Genomic DNA, 19,097 nt, shown 5'->3' on the forward strand with positions numbered 1-19,097 from the left:
CTGCCCAGAGAACATTCAACATCAATTGGAAGATCTGGGCAAACGTATCTCGTGACAGCAGTGAAATTAACACGAGTGGCGGAATCAACTCACCTATGTGTTATTTAACCTATATGCAGAATTCATCATGCGAAAGGCTGGACTGGATGAATCCCAAACCGGAATTAAGATTGCCGGAAGAAATATCAACAACCTCAGTTATGCAGATGACACAATTTTGATGGCAGAAAGTGAGGAGGAATTAAAGAACCTTTTAATGAAGGGGAAAGAGGAGAGCACAAAATATGGTCTGAAGCTCAACATCAAAAAAACGAAAATCATGGCCACTGGGCTCATCACCTCCTGGCAAATAGAAGGGGAAGAAATGGAGACAGTGAGAGATTTTACTTTCTTGGGCTCCATGATCACTGCAGATGGTGACAGCAATCACGAAATTAAAAGACACCTGCTTCTTGGGAGAAAAGCAGTGACAAACCTAGACAGCATCTTAAAAAGACATCACCTTCCTGACAAAGGTCCGTATAGTTAAAGCCATGGTTTTCCCAGTAGTGATGTATGGAAGTGAGAGCTGGACCGTAAAGAAGGCTGATCGCCAAAGAATTGATGCTTTAGAATTCTGGTGCTGGAGGAGACTCTGGAGAGTCCCATGGACTGCAAGAAGATCAAACCTCTCCATTCTGAAGGAAATCAGCCCTGAGTGCTCACTGGAAGGACAGATCGTGAAGCTGAGGCTCCAAGACTTTGGCCACCTCATGAGAAGAGAAGACTCCCTGGAAAAGACCCTGATGTTGGGAAAGATGGAGGGCACAAGGAGAAGGGGACGACAGAGGACAAGAAGGTTGGACAGTGTTCTCGAAGCTACCGGCATGAGTTTGACCAAACTGTGGGAGGCAGTGGAAGACAGGAGGGCATGGCGTGCTCTGGTCCAGGGGGTCACGAAGAGGCGGACACGACTAAACGACTAAACAACAACACAATCTTGTGACAGCAGTGAAATTAACACGAGCGGCAGAATCAGCTCACCTATGTGTTGTCCGTACATGTTGTAATAGAAGCTGAAGCAGTAGGCGGTGTTGGTGGTTCCGTAGGGGTTTTTGGGGGGGATGCTGAAAAGGGGGCTGGTCAGTCTGGCCCGGTCTCCTTCCTTCCTGGGACTGGAGGCTTCAATGTACATGAAGAACCCTGCAAAGAGGAAACAGCAAGTTCAAGAAGCAAGATGACAGTAGCCAACCAAACCCAGGAAAGGAGCTTCTTCTTCTGCCCAGGCTGTAGACCATAACAACAACAGCAACAACAACAACAACAACAATAATAATTTTTTATTTATACCCCACCCTCCCCAGCCAATACCAGGCTCAGGGAGGCTAACAACCAATAATAAAAACAAGTTGATTAAAATACAATTTAAAAAGATTAAAATACAAAATTAAAACATTAGGATGCAGCCTCTTCACAGGAGGAGAAAGGAAAAAGAAAGAGAGGGAGGGTGGGAATCAAATTGGCTCCAAGCCAAAGGCCAGGCGGAACAACTCTGTCTTAAAGGCCCTGCGGAAAGAAATCAGATCCTGCAGAGCCCTGGTCTCATGAGACAGAGCGTTCCACCAGGCCGGGGCCAGTGTTGAAAAGGCCCTGGCTCTGGTTGAAGCTAATCTAACTTCCTTAGGGACCTCTAGGGTGTTGCTATTTATGGGCCTTAAGGTCCTCTGTGGGGCATACCAGGAGAGGCGGTCCCGTAGGTATGAGGGTCCTAGGCTGTGAAGGGCTTTAAAGGTCAAGACCAGCACCTTGAACTTGATCCTGTACTCCACCGGGAGCCAGTGCAGCTGGAAAAGCACTGGGTGAATATGCTCCCATGGCAGGGACCCCCTGAGGAGCCTCGCTGCAGCATTCTGCACCCGCTGGAGTTTCTAGGACAGCTTCAAGGGCAGCCCCGCGTAGAGTGAATTACAGTAGTCAAGCCTGGAGGTGACCGTTGCATGGATCATAAGCAGGTAAATCAGCGGTTCCCAAACTTTTAGGGGGGCCACCGCCCTCTTGCTTCCATAAAGTCACCCCAGTGCCCCCCTTCCCTATAAAAAGCATTACTCAGAATAGCTCTTTGCATGACCCACAATGGAAGCTGGCAATGCAATGGAATTCAAAACGGAAGCAATTAATTGCGCGTACATTCAAATCCATTTGAAACTATTCAGTTTAATTCAGGCTTTCCCAAACTTGGGTCTCCAGCTGCTTTTGGACTACAGTTCCCGTCATCCCTGACCACTGGTCCTGTTAGCTTGGCATGATGGGAGCTGTGGTCCAAAAACAGCTGGAGGGCCAAGTTTGGAAAACCCGGGTTGAATTGATTTAACAAAACTGATGAAGTTGATCCAATGTTACCAGCTTTCCAAGGCCTGAAAGAGACTTCATCAGGCAAGCCTCCTTCCATCTGCCTTGCCCCACCCTCCAGTCTCTGCTTCTCAATTTGTATTGTATTATTTTATGCACTGTGGCTTGCCGTTGTTTTATTGATTGTAGTTTCGAAATTATTTATTGTAACTTATTTATTTATTGTAATCTATTTATTTATTTATAGTGGGTTTATGTTTAATTTTTATATGCTGATATTATTATTCTACACTATTCTGATGATTGTTGAATGTGGCTTTATTTAATGTAGATTGCTTATTTTAAAGCTATGTTTTAAGGTGTATATTCTTTGTTTCTTCAGCTTGTAAACCGCCTTGAGTATTGTAAGATAGGCGGTATACAAATTAAAAGTGATGATGATGATTTAGCAAGGGTCTTAGAGGCCACATTTAACAACTATGTCAATTTTTGGTAAATTCTTAATATGATGGGTGAGCATGAAATGACGCCAGATTCCCAATGTCTAGTTTAGAGTCGCTTAGCAGGAGTTTTAAATTGCCACTTCCAGGATCCCCCTGTCACCCTCTTACCTCTCAGGTTCCAAAGGCCAACTGCAACTTTATATGAATGTGCAACCAGGACATATTAGACTTAAAAGTTCCTGGCTCAAATGGTAGCATCCTTCCCAGAGATGTCTGAGATTGGAGGTCCTGAATCATGTCCCCAGCACATAAGATAACCTCAAGGTTAGATTACTGCAATATGTGCTACGTAGGGCTACCTCTGAAGGCGGTTCGGAAACTGGTGCAGAATTCAATGGCCAGGTTGCTCACCGGAGCAAGACTGTTTGAGCATATTACACCAATCCTGGTCGAACTGCACTGGCTTGGCCCAATTCCTTAATTTCTTGGCCCAATTCAAAGTGCTGGTTTTGACCTATAAAGCCTTAAACGGCTCAGGACCGCAAGACCTCAAGGACCTCCTCTTCCCATATGAACCTCCCTGGACCCTGAGATCATCTTCTGAGGCCTCCTTCACGTGCCTCCTCCTCGAGAGGTCCAGAGGGTGACAACACGAGAGCAGGGCCTTCTCTGCAGTGGCTCCCCGTCTGTGCAATGCTCGCCCCAGGGAAATTCACCTGGCACCTTCATTATACATCTTTAGGCGCCAGGCAAAAACATTGCTTTTTAACCAGGCCTTTGCCTGACCTGATCTACATCCTATGCCTTTTTAAAAAATGATGGCTCTTTTTAGGGGGGTTCTATTGGGTTGTCGTTGTATTTTGATTTTATGTATGTGATCCTTTTATGTGAACAGCTCTGAGACCTTCTGGTATAGGGCGGTATAGAAGTAAAATAAAATAAATAAAATAAAATAAAGATGCTCAAGGGACACATTCCCTTAGTGTCTCTCCCAGAAGAGTTCATCACCCAGGGCACCCAAGACATCACAAATGGAAGAGTGAAGGAGCTCTTGTGTTTGATCAAAAGTCAACCTGAGCTTTAGGCCAAGATATGAACTTTACCTTCCTTGGATCCTGACCGGTCAGCGCTGGGCCCTGTGTTTGGGGTGTACTTGGTGTCCCGGAGGATAATGTTTTGCCTCGTCCAGTCAAAGTTGTCCTTCTCGTCTTGGGTGAACAAACAAATGTTGCCATCTTCAAAGCCGCAGTGGAATTCTCCTGCCAACAGACGGACACCACATCCGCATGAAAAAAAGAGGATTTCAACAACCGTGAAGCGTTTGGGGCTCATCTTCTCAGGCAGGCTGAATGCGGACAACCCCGAGACAAGGCTCCACTTTGGACCTTAGTCCTGGCAACCTCTAGGAGTAGACAGCCTGGGAAGTCAAGCAAAGCCTTTGCCTGCATGCAGGAACACAGAGAACAGGAATGTCCATCTCCCAAGAGACTGCAATCTACTCCCACTATAAAAAAAATGGCAGTGATCCACGCATTAGACTGACCAAAGTTGTTGAGCTTTCCAACAATTGGTTGTTGTTGGGCAATCAATCTGGTTCATGCGATCGACCAGGATCGACCAGGGACACCCAATGATCAACCGGTAGATCGCAATCGACCGGTTGGACATGCCTGATGTAGAAGATTTCTTGGTGGGGGCAGGAAGGAGCAGCGGTGGAAGGAAGTGGGGCGTGGGGTGGAGGTTGTAAAGCAGAGCAGAACATCCCTAGGTAGGTTTAGCTGAAAATTCGTCCGAATTCCATGGGACTTCTGAGAAAACCTGCCTGGGATTGGGCTGCAAAACCCATCGAATGCAGGAGGACTTGCAGCTAGGTAAACATGCATGGGATCAGGCTATAAGTTGCACCGAACTCTATAGTAGTGCTTTTAAAAGCTGGGAGCAAAAAAAGAAATTAAGAGACTGCACCTAGGATCCTAGGGAGTGGGCTGGCTCTGCTTCTCTTCCCTTGCCCTCAAAATACCCCCAGGGCAGAAGGAGGAGAGTGAGATTGTTCCATGAGGCAAGCACAAATCTTTGCATTTATGGAGGGATCTCCTTAGTGCTATGTCACATTCCTCCTTGCATCAATAAATAGCAGGCTCATAGCCAGCATCGTTTGGGAATAATAATAATAATAATAATAATAATAATAATAATAATAATAATAATATTTATACCCCACCCATCTGGCTGGGTTTCCCAGAATATCTGGGCGGCTTCCAACAGAATATTAAAATACAATATTTTAGAGAGGTTCCGTTCAGCTTCTAACTGTATCCCAACATAGACGAAAACCTGTTCCCATGATCTCAAGAACCATCATGCAAAATTTGGTTAAAATCAGTGCTGCCATCTTGATTCAAAATGGCACCCAACCACATCCCAACATAGGCAAAAAGCTGCTCCCTTGATCTAAGGAGGCAACCATGCAAAACTGGGTCATGACATCTGAAGAGGTGTCCAAATTGCTTAGCAAACAGGGAAGCAAGCAACTTCCCTAAGCATACCATAGATTATTTTTATTGACATTTCATTCTAATTCATGCAGAAACCAGGTATTGCAAATACTTACGTAGGTGAGGATTCATCGGGGCTAGAAGGGAAGAGAGAAGATCCTAAAATTAATTAATTTCTGCACATGCTGATGAGAAATTTGCGGCTGATTCTCTGCCCCCTCTAATTATCTTTCCAAATCCACTTAAATTGCATTCTCAGTTCGTTTTATTTAAGGCATTTACATTTATTTATTCAAGACCTCAATTTTTCATACATCTAAATGGTGTGCATACAAAACCACCTACAGAAAACAGGTTTTCTGATGTTGCATTTTTTATGTTTTGTCAGTTTAATTTTGTCCAGTTTTTTATATTAACTTTGCACTGGCCTTATTTCTGTAGAGTGAAAGGCATTACATAAATACTCGTATGACATAAATGCATTACAGCGAACATTTCGCCTCCGGTTCAAGTGGGTTTATTTTGTAAGTGTATATTCATGTTTCAGTAAAACAACTTCTGAGATGGAGGGAATGGGGAAGGAAATCCTAGCACTCTGCCCGACTCTTGCTGATACGTCGGAGGAGATTTAATAAATAAAAAAGTTCCTGCAAAGGCGTAGGAATTTTATAAATAAAATATAATAAAATAATTACAAAGATAAATGATGTAATGTGACTCCAAGGCTACAGAGGAAGGGAAGATCTCAGATTTGAATATCTGGAACCCATTTGTTCTTCTGCATCCTACTTCAGGGATAGGAGAACGTTTGCTCCCACTCGATGTTGTTAAATGCCAACTCACATTAGGCCCAGGAACCATAGCCAATGGTCTAGCGGGGTGGGGGCTGTAATCCAAAAACTTCTGGAAGGCCACAGATTCCCCATCCCTGTTGTTTTTCATGGAAATAGGTTTGAAAAGCATTGTGTATATAAGAGGGTCAGCATCTTAAAAAGCAAAGCAGAGACATCACCTTACCAACAAAGGTCCGTATAATTAAAGCTCTGGTTTTCCCAGTAGTGATGTATGGAAGTGAGAGCTGGACCATAAAGAAGGCTGATCGCCGAAGAATGGATGCTTTTGAATTCTGGTGCTGGAGGAGACTCTTGAGAGTCCCATGGACTGCAAGAAGATCAAACCTATCCATTCTGAAGGAAATCAGCCCTGAGTGCTCATGGGAAGGGCAGATCCTGAAGCTGAGGCTCCAATACTGTGGCCACCTCATGAGAAGAGAAGACTCCCTGGAAAAGACCCTGATGTTGGGAAAGATGGAGGGCACAAGGAGAAGGGGACGACAGAGGACAAGATGGTGGGACAGTGTTCTCAAAGCTACCAGCATGAGTCTGACCAAACTGCAGGAGGCAGTGGAAGACAGGAGTGCCTGGCGTGCTCTGGTCCAGGGGGTCACCAAGAGGCGGACACGACTAAACGACTAAACAACATATAAGAGGGTAAGAAGAGCCTGCTGGATCAGGCCAATGGCCCACCTGGTTCAGCATGCTGTTCTCTCGGCAGCCACCCAGATGCCTGCGGAGAACCTGAAATCCGATCATGAATGCAACCCACCCCTCCTGCAACTTCCCAGAAACTCTAGCCACCAACAGCCTTCCCCTCCACAAATTTGTACGTTCCTGATTTCAAGGCCGCCCAAGGTGGTACCCATCCTAGCCTCCTCTGGAAGCATGTGCTATAGTTTGACTATGCAATGTGTAAAGAAATATGTGGCTTGCCCAAGAGGTCTTTGCAGGCAAGACCTCTGCTTCCTTTCTCCGCCCCATCTCATTCACTCCGATTCTCTGTCTTCTCCCAGGCAACTCTTCAGAAGAAGAACCTGCTACATCTGGCCAGTGGCCCATCTAGTCCAACATCCTGTTCTCTCTCTCTCTCTCTCTTAGCTTTCACATGCTTTATTGAAATTAATTGATAACAAAACATTCCTGTGTATGATTACAGTGGTGCCTCGCAAGACAAAATTAATCCGTTCCGCGAGTCTCTTCGTCTTGCGGTTTTTTCGTCTTGCGAAGCACGGCTATTAGCGGCTTAGCGGCTAATAAAGGCTAAGTGGCTTTAAGAAAAAGGAAACAAACTCGCAAGAACTCGCAAGGCGTTTCGTCTTGCGAAGCAAGCCCATAGGGAAATTCGTCTTGCGGAACGACTCAAAAGACGGAAAACTCTTTCGTCTTGCGCGTTTTTCGTCTTGCGAGGCATTCGTCTTGCGAGGTACCACTGTATGTCCAAGTATACAAATAAAAATCAGTTCAATCTTACTTAGTCCATTTCACCATAAATTCTTACTAAAGTACATAAGACTTCCTGTCATACCCCCCCAGTGTATTTACCATTTCTACTATCTGTTGTACATATACCGTATTTTTTGTGCCACAAGACACACTTTTTTCTTCCTAAAAAGTAAGGGGAAATGTCTGTGCATCTTATGGAGCAAATGCGTGGTCCCTGGAGCCGAATTGCCCAGGGGCAAAAAGCAGGTCGTTGTTTTTTTGGAAAGAGGGAAAGGGATGTTGAAACAAAGCTGCTGATAGTTTCTGGGGAGAGAGATAAGGGACGCTAGAGATAAAGGAGGCTGCCTGGGAGGAGGGAGGTAAAGACAGCAAACTTGCAAAGGGGGGAAACAGGAAGACTAAAGCAATAAGGAGAGAAAAATAGAAGAAAAGGAGGAGCAAAAAACTGCTCCAGCTAAGGAAAAGACACTAAGGCAAACAAGAGGGAAGGGAGTATTGAAAGGAAACAGCTGATCGGTGGGATCAGAAGAGAGATAAGGGAGGCTAGTGGAGGCTGCCTGGGAGGGGGGAGGTAAAAGCCCATGGATCCTCAGGATTTTTGCATTAAAGGTAAAGGTAAAGGTACCCCTGCCCGTACGGGCCAGTCTTGACAGACTCTGGGGTTGTGCGCCCATCTCACTTAAGAGGCCAGGGGCCAGCGCTGTCCGGAGACACTTCCGGGTCACGTGGCCAGCGTGACATTGCTGCTCTGGCGAGCCAGAGCCGCACACGGAAACGCCGTTTACCTTCCCGCTGGTAAGCGGTCCCTATTTATCTACTTGCACCCGGAGGTGCTTTCGAACTGCTAGGTTGGCAGGCGCTTGGACCGAGCAGCGGGAGCGCACCCCGCCGCAGGGATTCGAACCGCCGACCTTTCGATCGGCAAGTCCTAGGCGCTGAGGCTTTAACCCACAGCGCCACCTGCGTCCCATTGGGTCACCCCAAATTCACCATCAGATCACATAGCATGTCCATGGCTACAGCCTGCACCCAAAAAATCATGGGGCCACAATGGTGCAAAAACATGGTTACAAAGCACGGATCCACGTGGATCCTCAGGATTTTTGAATTGGGTCACCCCAAATTCACTGTCAAATCACATGTCTGTGGCCACAGCATGAACCACAAAAATCATACATCCACTGTTTCATTCAGAATATTTCTTTTCTTATTTTCCTCCTCTAAAAACTAGGTGTGTCTTATGGTCAGGTGCGTCTTATGGAGCGAAATATATGGTAATTATTACTTTGTTCTTTTTATGTTATCTTATAATATCTTTCACCTTTTCATATCTATTTTCTTTGTTTTTTTATTTTATTTTACACCGAGGCCATTCAAATGGTGCCACAGATGCCACAGCTTCCTGTTCTCAAGGTGGCCACCCTGACGCCTCTGGAAATCCGCAGGAAGAGTCCGAGCACAGGAGCAAACTCTCCTCCTGTGGTTTCCAGAAACGGGTATTCAGAAGCATTGCTGCCTCCAGCTCTGAAGGCAGAGCATAGACTTCATCCTGGTTGGAGCCACCGATAGCCCTTTTCTCCTCCATGAATCAGTCCAATCTTCTTTTAAAGCCATCTAGGTTGGTGGCTGGGACGCAGGTGGTGCTGTGGGTTAAACCACAGAGCCCAGGACTTGCCGATCAGAAGGTTGGCAGTTTGAATCCCCGTGATGGGGTGAGCTCCCGTTGCTTGGTCCCTGCTCCTGCCAACCTAGCAGTTTGAAAGCACGTCAAAGTGCAAGTAGATAAATAGGTACCACTCCGGCGGGAAGGTCAACGGCGTTTCCGTGTGTTGCTCTGGTTTGCCAGAAGTGGCTTAGTCCTGCTGGCACACGACCCAGAAAAATTGTCTGTGGACAAACGCTGGCTCCCTTGGCCTATAGAGTGAGATGAGCGCTGTAACCCCAGAGTCGGCCACGACTAGACCTAATGGTCAGGGGTCCGTTTACTTTTACTTTAGGTTGGTGGCTGCCACTGTCTCCTGTGGCAGGGAGTTCCAAAGTTTGGCTATGCACTGCATGAAGGACTTCCTTTTGTTTGACCCAAATCTTCCCCCATTCACCTGCATTGGATGCCCATGAAAATGGCTCCAGTGCTGACCTTTCCGCCTTTATGGATCTGAGCCCGTTATGGATCTGAGCACCCGAGTGCTACCCTGGTCTGAAATTTTACTCAGCAAAAACCCTTTTGAAAGAACACTTTGATTCAGCTGCACTGCCTTTATTCCCCCACCCCATTCCTTTCTCTAAGAAGAATAATCAGCGATTTGCTTCCTGTGTAATTTTCCACGGGAAAAACGTAGTCAATTATTCAAGATCGCCCTCTCCTTGTTTGCTAACACAATTACTTCTCATTTGCTGAGGAACACACTTTCTTTCTCCTTTTTTTGGCATTCTCCTGACTCCAAATGAACCCAAATTGTGGGGGAACAGCGCTGAGCGACACTCGCTTTGTTGCCAAACTTTGTGGCTTTCAGGGAAGCTATCATTAATGGCGGACCTTGAATGGCGCAATATTCATATTGTTCTCAGTGTGGCGGCCAGGGCAGAATGGGTGGGCTGGCAAACAAGGCTCAACTCTCCTGTGAGTGACAGGAGCACAGAAACAAATCCAACATGCTGGTTAGTTATTTGAATGTCAGGGAACGGCAGCGAAAAGAGAATCTGGAATTGTAGGTGGGGGGAGCTGCAGCTCACGGTGATACTTCCGCTGTCCCTTCTGAAAGTTCTGGCGCCGAATGGGTGGGAGAGACGGTGGCAAACCAGTGCAGGGTGGTGGATAGAGCACTGGGCTACGACCTGAGAGAGACCCGGGTTCGAATTCAGCCTGAGCCTTGCAGCTCACTGCAGGACCTTAAGCCAGTTACCGCCTCTGAGACCAGCTTACTCCGCAGGTTTGTCAAGAGGAGAAATTGCAAAGCAATTTCCCCTAACAGACACTTCTCGGTTTGGCAGTTTCACTAATATGTGCATTTCTATGCAAATATATGCATTTCTGTGCACATTACTAGGCTGGGGAAATGCAGTGCAAAATTCAGAGAGGAGAAAATTTGGAAATTTGCCTCTGTTTCAGCTGGCACATCATCTCAGAAAGTGCGAATTACGTAGATATGCCTTTCAGTGTGAAATGGATCGATTATCTCTCCCATCCCTAAGGTAGTGGAGCTGCAGGAGCAACTCCCAATAGACTGCGATCTACTCACAGTATAAAAAAACTGGCAGTGATCTACCCATGGATGGATCAAAGTTGTTGAGCTTTTCTTAGCAAGTAAATGAATGAATGGAACTTAATCTATGAATGAATGGAACCGAATGAGCATTGCGATATACACAGAACATAATAAAAAGTCAATTGTGTAAAACACAGCTTGTTTAGTTGTGTCCGCCTCTTCGTGACCCCCTGGACCAGAGCACGCCAGGCCCTCCTGTCTTCCACTTCCTCCCGCAGTTTGGTCAAACTCATGCTGGTAGCTTCGAGAACACTGTCCAACCACCTCGTCTTCTGTCGTCCCCTTCTCCTTGTGTCCTCCATCTTTTCCAACATCAGGGTCTTTTCCAGGGAGTCTTCTCTTCTCATGGGGTGGCCAAAGTCTTGGAGCCTCAGCTTCAGGATCTGTCCTTCCAGTGAGCACTCAGGGTTGATTTCCTTCAGAATGGAGAGGTTTGATCTTCTTGCAGCCCATGGATCATTGCCCTGCCATGGTGAAGGGGCTTGAATAACTCAGAGAAGCTATGAGCTATGACATGTAGGGCCAACCAAGATGGACAGGTCATAGTTGAGAGTTTTGACCAAACGGGATCCACCTGGAGCCGGCAAGCCACTCCAGTATCCCTGCCAAGAAAATTCCATGGACAAAGACCAAACACAGCTTAGGGTCCTGAATCTGCAGTCAAATAGTGGACCTTAATCTTGGTGGGAAGGATATCCCTGAGGGACCAGAGATCTACCAGGAACACCCTGCAATCTACCAGTAGATCGTGATCTACCTGTTGAACGTGCCTGTCCTAGAACATCCCACCTGGTCACGATGCAACTTTGTTATGCACCAATGCGTAAGAGTCAATCCCTGAATGCTCCTCCCCACTATTTCTTATTTCTAACTATAAAATCATAGAATAATTGGAATGTACAGTTGGAAGGAAACCTGAGGGCATCTAACTTCCTGCAATGCAGGAATCTCATCTAAATGACAGATGGCCATCCAACCTCTGCTTAAAAACCTCCAAGGAAGGAGAGCCCACCACCTCTCATGGGAGATGATTTCACCGTCGAAGAGCTCTTGCTGTCAGAAAGTTCTTCTGAATCTCCTTTCTTGTAACTTGATGTCGCTGGTTCGAGTCCTGCTCTCCAGAGCAGGAGGCAACAAGCTTGCTCCATCTTCCACCAGACAGACCTTGAGATATTTTAAGACGGCTCTCATTTCTCCTCTCAGTCCCCCCTGCAAACCATTGTCCTAACCATAAACCAGCTTTGGCAAAACGGTGGCATGCAGATAAATAATAATTAGAATCTGGATGAAGTAATCCACTTATTCCTGCTTATTTCCGGAGCAGATCTGATTGCGTCCACCTTGAGTGTTTGGCGTTGTCATGGAGATAGCCTCAGACGATACCCGGATAACAGGCTCATTTGCAGCCGTGAGTCAAGAGGAAGGCAGGCGATATCGTAAACATTTACCGCGCAGGAGTTCAAACGTTAAAGCAAGACGAATGCAGGAGTTAAGGAAGAATTTACAACCCAGTTGGTAGCATGACTAATCTTTCGCTCTCCCCCAACTCCTCTCTTTCCAGCCTGCGGCCAAAGAGCCATGAATCAGACTATTAATATTCTCAATAAACTTCTAATTGCATGTGTGGCACTTTGCACAAGCCAAAATGACTCATTCTTTGAAAAAGATGTTGCCCTCCTTTTTTCGCGCAGGAAAGCCAGCCAAGTATATACATACATGTGTGTGTGCCTGCAACAGAGATAATATTCAGGAAGGGTTTTTTTAAAAAAAGGACTTCTTCACCCAGGGCGTGGGCAAACTATTGAAGTCACTCCCAGATGGTTTGAAAAGAACTTTGGACAAATTCATGGAGGAGAGGACAATTGATGGCTCCTGGCCAGGATGGCTGGCCTCTGCAGCCAGGGTTGGACCTTTCACCACAAGGCTTGGTTTCCAGACCCTGGATCATCTTGGTTGATCTCCTCTGCACACCTTCCAGCTTATCAGCTTGCCAGTATCCTTAGATTGTGGTGCCCAGAACTGGACACAGGATTCCAGGTGGGGAGGCAAGGGGCGCAGGGCACCCAGGCGCTGAATTCTGGGGGGTGTCTGGTGCCCACCTCTGAAACCGCCTAGGCTCTTAACTATCTACCTGTTATGAAATAATAAGTAATTTTGATCAAGCTAGAAAAACAAAATACATATACAGTGGATGCTTGGGTTGCAAACATGATGCATGTTCACAACCCGCAGTGTTCGCAACCCGCAGCAGTGCGCCTGCACATGTGCGGATTGCAATTCAGCACTTCTGCGCATGTGCAAAGCACAATTTAGCGCTTCTGCGTATGTGTGACCCCCAAAACCCGGAAGTAACCTGTTCTGGTACTTTCGGGTTTCGGCAGGTCCGTAACCTGAAAAAACACAACCTGAAAAAACGCAACCTGTAAAAAACGCGTCTGTAACCCGAGGTATAACTGTATACCCAGGTGTTACTGAAATGTATACCTACTGTTTCACTAAAGGGATTTCGACTTTGTGCGCTCATTTACCAAAGACGCGCCACACCAGCGCTTGTCATTCACAATGGCAGCGCTTGTCAGACTTGGGGGTGCTGAATGGATCTTTGCACCCTGGTGGCGCATACACTAAAGACTCCCCTGGGTCTGACCAAGGCAGAATAATAATAATAATAATAATAATAATAATAATAATAATTTATTTATTCCCCGCCCATCTGTCTGGGTTTCCCAGAAGAGAGCAGGTATCTCTGTGACTAGACAGCAGGCTTCACGACATCTCGCTTCCTCTGCTGCCGGCTCCCTGCAGCACCTCCTGCTATTGGGACCTGATCCTGCGGGCACCCAAGTTCTGCAAGCATGATGGATGTGCGTGGCAGGCTGAGCCAAGGCCCTAGCGAGGGGTTTTGGCTTCCTCTCATGCTATAAAAGGCAGCCTTAAAAAGCAGCCTTTTTTATGATGATGTACTTACAGTGTGGAAAATTCCCCCTTTAAAAACGAGGTAGAGGGAGATTGTAAACATTCAATTAACTGCCTTTGGTTACCGGCTGATAACAGTTTCGTTCCTGGCATTTGGAGGAGGACGTTTCAGCTGACAAAAGGTTTATGCTCTATTAATACGATTAATTGGCTTTAAAAGTGCTACTGGAATCTAATGTTCCATTACTGCGTGGCGAGACACCCTCCTGTCCTATTGCTGCAAAAGGAAAAAAAAAAGCCATTTGTTGAGGGAGGGATATTGTCTAAAGCTTTAAAGAGCCACATTTCCCAAGATCCTCAAATTAGGGATTTTTTTAGTTTGTCACTGATTTTATCTTTGGAATATTTTAATTATTTCATTTCCTGATGGCTTCATTGTCTTGCCTTTTCTGAAAACTGCCTTGAGGTTTCGAGGGGTGATTGTTTACAATCTACAATTCTACGAAATTACTACGATGAAGGAAATATTCTTACCGCTGTATTTGATCACGCGAATGGTCGAGTCTCCGTCTCCGAATATGGTGACCGGGGTCAGGCGGACTTCGTAAGCCTCAGGCTTGATCAGCTCTGTCAGGTTGTAGGTGATCAATTCTCCCTTCTGGATCTTCAGGTTCACAGCAATTTCCTGCTCCCACCAGCGCTGCTGTCCGGCCTAGAAGCAAGAGGCGAGAAGGTTGCTGAGTTCCAGATGAGCAAAACACGCAAATCAGCAGCGCAAAACCCGGAAAAACTTGAGAAAACCAAAAAGATGTTTATTTATGAAAGGTATTAGTTCAGGCATAGGCAAACTTGGCCCTCCAGATGTTTTGGGACTACAATTCCCATCATCCCTGACCACTAGTCCTGTTAGCTAGGGATGATGGGAGTTGTAGTCCCAAAACATCTGGAGGGCCGAGTTTGCCTATGCCTGTATTGGTTGCTTACTTTTTTGCCCAGAAACTCAAAACGAAGTACAGAACAACTTGGGGAAGAAAACTACCGTATTTTTTTGCTTTATAAGGCACACTTTTTCCCTCCTAAAAAGTAAGGGGAAATGTGTGTGCATTTTATGGAGAGAATGCAGGCTGCGCAGCTATCGCTGAAGCCCAGAACAGCAAGAGGGATCGTTGTGCAGTGAAAGCAGTGATCCCTCTTGCTGTTCTGACTTCGCTTCGCTGGAGAGGCGCTGCGCAGAGAGGGAAAGATGCGCAGAGCTCCTTCAGCGAAGCAGGAGGAGAAACGGAGCCCCTTCCATTTCTCCTCCTGCTTTGCTGGAGAGGCGCTGCGCAGATTCAGAATATTTTTTTCCTTGTTTTCCTCCTCTGAAACTAGGTGCGTCTTATGGTCGGGTGCGTCTTATAGAGCGAAAAATACGGTACATAAAACCAGGAAAAAGATATACTGTATGTTGAAACAGGCCACCCACTCTAAAAGACCACAGATAGTTAAAATCGAAAGGCCTGGTTTAAAAGGAATGTTTTTGCACTTGAAGGATGGTGCCAGGCAAGCATCCCAGGGAAAGCCTCATTACGCAAATGAGGAGCCACCACTGAAAAGGCCCTGCTCTGATGTAGTCACCCTCCAGACCTCCCATGGAGGGAAGCACATGTCAAAGGGACTCAGGTGATAGTCCTAGGGTCTGGGTCAGTTCATATGGGGAATATCCCATGAATGGCTGCCCCCCTTTGACCTCAGTGGGTCACAGCCATGGCAGGAGAATTAGGGAATCACATGCGGACCTTCATTCATTTGCTCAAATCTCAATTCCAATGGTGTTCCTTTGCTCTCGGCACCTCTGTCCCCTGGCATCTCCCGGCATGGCTGGGAAAGAAAGAAATCCACTGTCTGAAGTTCTGGAGAGCCACTGTCCACATCCACACCAAGCACTGAAAGCACTACGATGCCTCATTTTATCATATGTGGTGGGATTGTAAGGTAATTAATTTTTGGGGGGGAAATGATATACAACGAATTGAAGAAAATGTTCCATTTAACATTTGTTTAAAAACCCCGAGGCATTTTTGTTGGGGATTGTAGGGAAAGACCTGCCAAAAAAGTTGAAAAACATCTTCATGTATGTGACAACGGCCGCGAGAGTTCTGGTAGCACAAGGATGGAAGACTGAAGAAACCCCAGCTAAAGAATCATGGCAAGAAATATTGATGGACTATGCAGAACTGGCAAAACTGGCACACAAGCTACGGGACAAGGATAACTGTGACTTTAAGGATGAATGGGAACCCTTTACAAAGTATCTGAAGACGCAACAAAGCGAACTGGACTCCTTGACTGGCTTTGAATAAACATTCACAAACTTTTTATTGATAATAATCAGCTAAATAGTTTGAGGATCTATACAACTTTGTAACACGCAGAAAACAGCATTCTTAGAGAAATCAAAGACTGGAACTGAGGGAAGTTGGGGGTGGGTGGGTTTTGTGGGGGGGGAGGGAGGAAAAATGGGGGGGGGAGAAGGATGATATGTTTTTGGATAATATGTCTTGTTATAATTTTGAATAATAATAATAATAAAAAGAAAGCACTACGATGCCACATTAAACAGTTGCATTTGCAGGGGGTTGGACTAGATTAAGCTTGTGGTCTCTTCCAGCTCTAAGATTCTACAATTTCTATGTATGTAGAGAGAAAACCCTATTAATCAGTTCAGAACAAAGTCTGGCTGGTGGAGGCAATTGCCTTGTCTTCATAAACAGAGTCTTTCAACAAACCTTTGCCCAACCGCAGTGCGTAGGCTTGATTTCCTTTGACATCCTACGCTAGCCTGGTTGATGGGAACAAATCGCTCAAGGTGCAAGGAAGCCAGAGCGGAGATGCCTCTTTAAACATCGCTTCTTTCCCTGGGAAATTGCATCGGGAGACGGTTCGCTTGCAGAGAGAGTTTCCATTTGACCCGAGAGGGAAACGGATGGGCCCCTCTCCATTATTCATTAGGATGTAAGTGAGCAAATTTGTTTGCTTGTTTTGAGATCTCACGGCCGATTTCCAAGGCCGTTCTCTCACAGAGCTGCTTCCAACATGTAAAACGGCAACAGAGCCCTGAAGAACGGATCAGGAGTGATTGAAGCCAATTCCAGCCCCCACAACAAGCTTTCCCAGCTAGATGAGAAGGTCTTTGCACCAGGAGTTTATTTGTTTTGAATTGCCCTGTGATATTCGGGTGAAGTGCGGTATACAAATTGAATAATAAACAAACAAATCAATAAATTTGGGATTGTTTTAAAAAATATTTTCAGTTAGGTTTCTGCACCTCCCACCCACTGTTTTAAAAACAACTTCTGTTGCTTCATGATATGTCTGTAAAAAAAAAAAAGTATTGTGGCAAATATGCAAAAGGACATTCCTAAATTAATCAGTTTAATCATAAAAAAACAACACGATTAAAAAGCTTGACAACAACGTCAAAGGAGCCCTTTCTGGATCAGGCCAGTGGCCATTCATGTCCAGCCTCCTGTTCTCATAGAGGCCAACCAAATAATTGGGGCAAACTCGCAAGTACCGTATTTTTCGCACCATAAGATGCACCTGACCATAAGACACACCTAGTTTTTAGAGGAGGAAAGGGGGAAAGTCACAGTTTTGGGGGATCAGCTCACAGTTGTGCAGCTTCTTTTGCAAAGGGGAAAAGCCCCCCCCCCTTTGAGGATCAGCTAAAAGTTGTTGAGCTTACTTTGCAAAGGGGAAAAAATCCTGGTTTTATGGGCTTCAACTCACAGTTCTGCAGCTTCTTTAGGAAAGGAAAGGGAGCAGTTTCTACAGTTTCCAAACAGATAATCTAATCAGCCAGTCACATGTTGCTGGGGAAACAAACGGCCTCCGATGGACCACACTTTCACTCCGTAAGATGCATAGACATTTCTCCTTGATTTTTAGGAGGAAAAAAGTGTGTCTTACGGAGCGAAAAATACGGTGGATTTGAGAACAGCAGCAATTCTCCCTTCCTGCGGTTTCCAACTGCAGAGGCAGAGCCAAGCCATACTGGCCAGCAGCCTTCAATAGCCCTCTCCTCCAAGTTTGTTGGAATCAAGAATCTTATATGCCCTTGAGGACTAACACCTTTGCTATGGCATAATCTGTAGTCCACGAAAGGCAATGAGCACGTTAGTTTTTAAGATACCTCAAGACTCTTTGTTGTCTCCATTTCATTAAGTGTGTCAACGGAATCAATAAGTTTGTCTTGGGATGGAGAATTAAAGATGCCAAACTCAGCCCCAGTTAAAATGGGAAGGAGAGCGACTTGGAACAAAAGGTGCCATTGGCATTTAATGATTTGTGCATTGCTTAGCTGCAAAAGAGCAGAGTTGTGTCCTGACACATGTAACCGCAGACAGCCTAGGACAGGAGAATAATTGGGCTATTTGCAAGATGAATTTAAAGGGGAGACAGCAATTTCAGAACATGCTGAAAGTTTGCTTTGAACTTCCAGTTGCAGGATTTATTTAAAATTGTGGACAAGACCATTATATACAAATAGAGAATAAAATAATAAAAAGAAATGGGGGAGGGATAGCATAGCAAGCAAGCAAACAAACACCCTCTACAGTATGGTGAATAAATTGAAAGGGGGAAAAAATCATCATTTTTACATTGGAATTCCAGAAATGTGAACACAGGGCCTACCTCTCCATTAATTTGTTTTCTTGATTGTGTTTCTCTCATAATTTTTTATCATTAAGGCAGTTTGCCAAATTTTTCTTAACCAATTAGACATGGTAGGGGGGAATCTTTATTTTTCCATTTCCCCGCAAGACACTGTTTTGCTGCTGTTAGCAGTGTGGTAATAAGCTGTAAATCAGTATTAATGGCTTCGTTTTATATTTTGAAGGGCAACCAAAATGATCAGGTGGGGTGGAGGCAATGATGGCGTCCGATGGCTACTGGCCAAGCTGTCTTCCTCCCCTGGAGGAAGTTGCTGGAAATTGCTGGAGGGGAAAGGGCTCTTGTGCTTGGATCCTGCTCCCCTGTTTCCCACAGGCAACTGTTCAGCCCCTGTGAGAACAGCCAGCAGGTTCTTCTTCTGTTCTTAGTCCTTGTGCTTCGTGTGACAAACCACATATAAACATAGCTGTCAACTTACAGATTTGAAAATAAGGGACCAGCAGCCTCAAAAATAAGGGATCAGCAGCCAAAATAAGGGATTTTCAAAGCACAGGTATGTTCAACTTCCGAGCCCCTCCAAGCCAAAGGCAGAAAGCCCAGCCAGCAGCCAAGCAAAGCCTCAAGCCTCAAGGAAAACCACTGTCACCTCTCCGCTGGGAAGCGCTGAGCAAAGGCGAGTCCCCAGGCAACGCGGCTGATTTGATCAGCACAAGG

The 19,097-nt window shown here is 45.7% G+C and overlaps 1 protein-coding gene across 2 annotated transcripts in view; it reads right to left on the reverse strand.

Annotated features, from left to right (window-relative positions):
• Window positions 1-19,097, reverse strand: part of MDGA2 (MAM domain containing glycosylphosphatidylinositol anchor 2) — a 422,386-nt gene that overhangs the window by 13,906 nt on the left and 389,383 nt on the right. For both annotated transcript variants that reach the window (XM_079987502.1, XM_079987501.1), the window contains exons 11-14: window positions 14,262-14,439; window positions 5,383-5,403; window positions 3,875-4,030; window positions 1,024-1,182 (exon numbers count right to left, since the gene is read on the reverse strand). In XM_079987502.1, coding sequence (XP_079843628.1) covers window positions 1,024-1,182; window positions 3,875-4,030; window positions 5,383-5,403; window positions 14,262-14,439 — 514 coding nt within the window. The remainder of the gene's footprint in view (window positions 1-1,023; window positions 1,183-3,874; window positions 4,031-5,382; window positions 5,404-14,261; window positions 14,440-19,097) is intronic.

Source organism: Podarcis cretensis (assembly GCF_951804945.1).
Source record: "Podarcis cretensis genome assembly, chromosome: 1".
NCBI classification, from domain to species: Eukaryota; Metazoa; Chordata; class Lepidosauria; order Squamata; family Lacertidae; genus Podarcis; species Podarcis cretensis.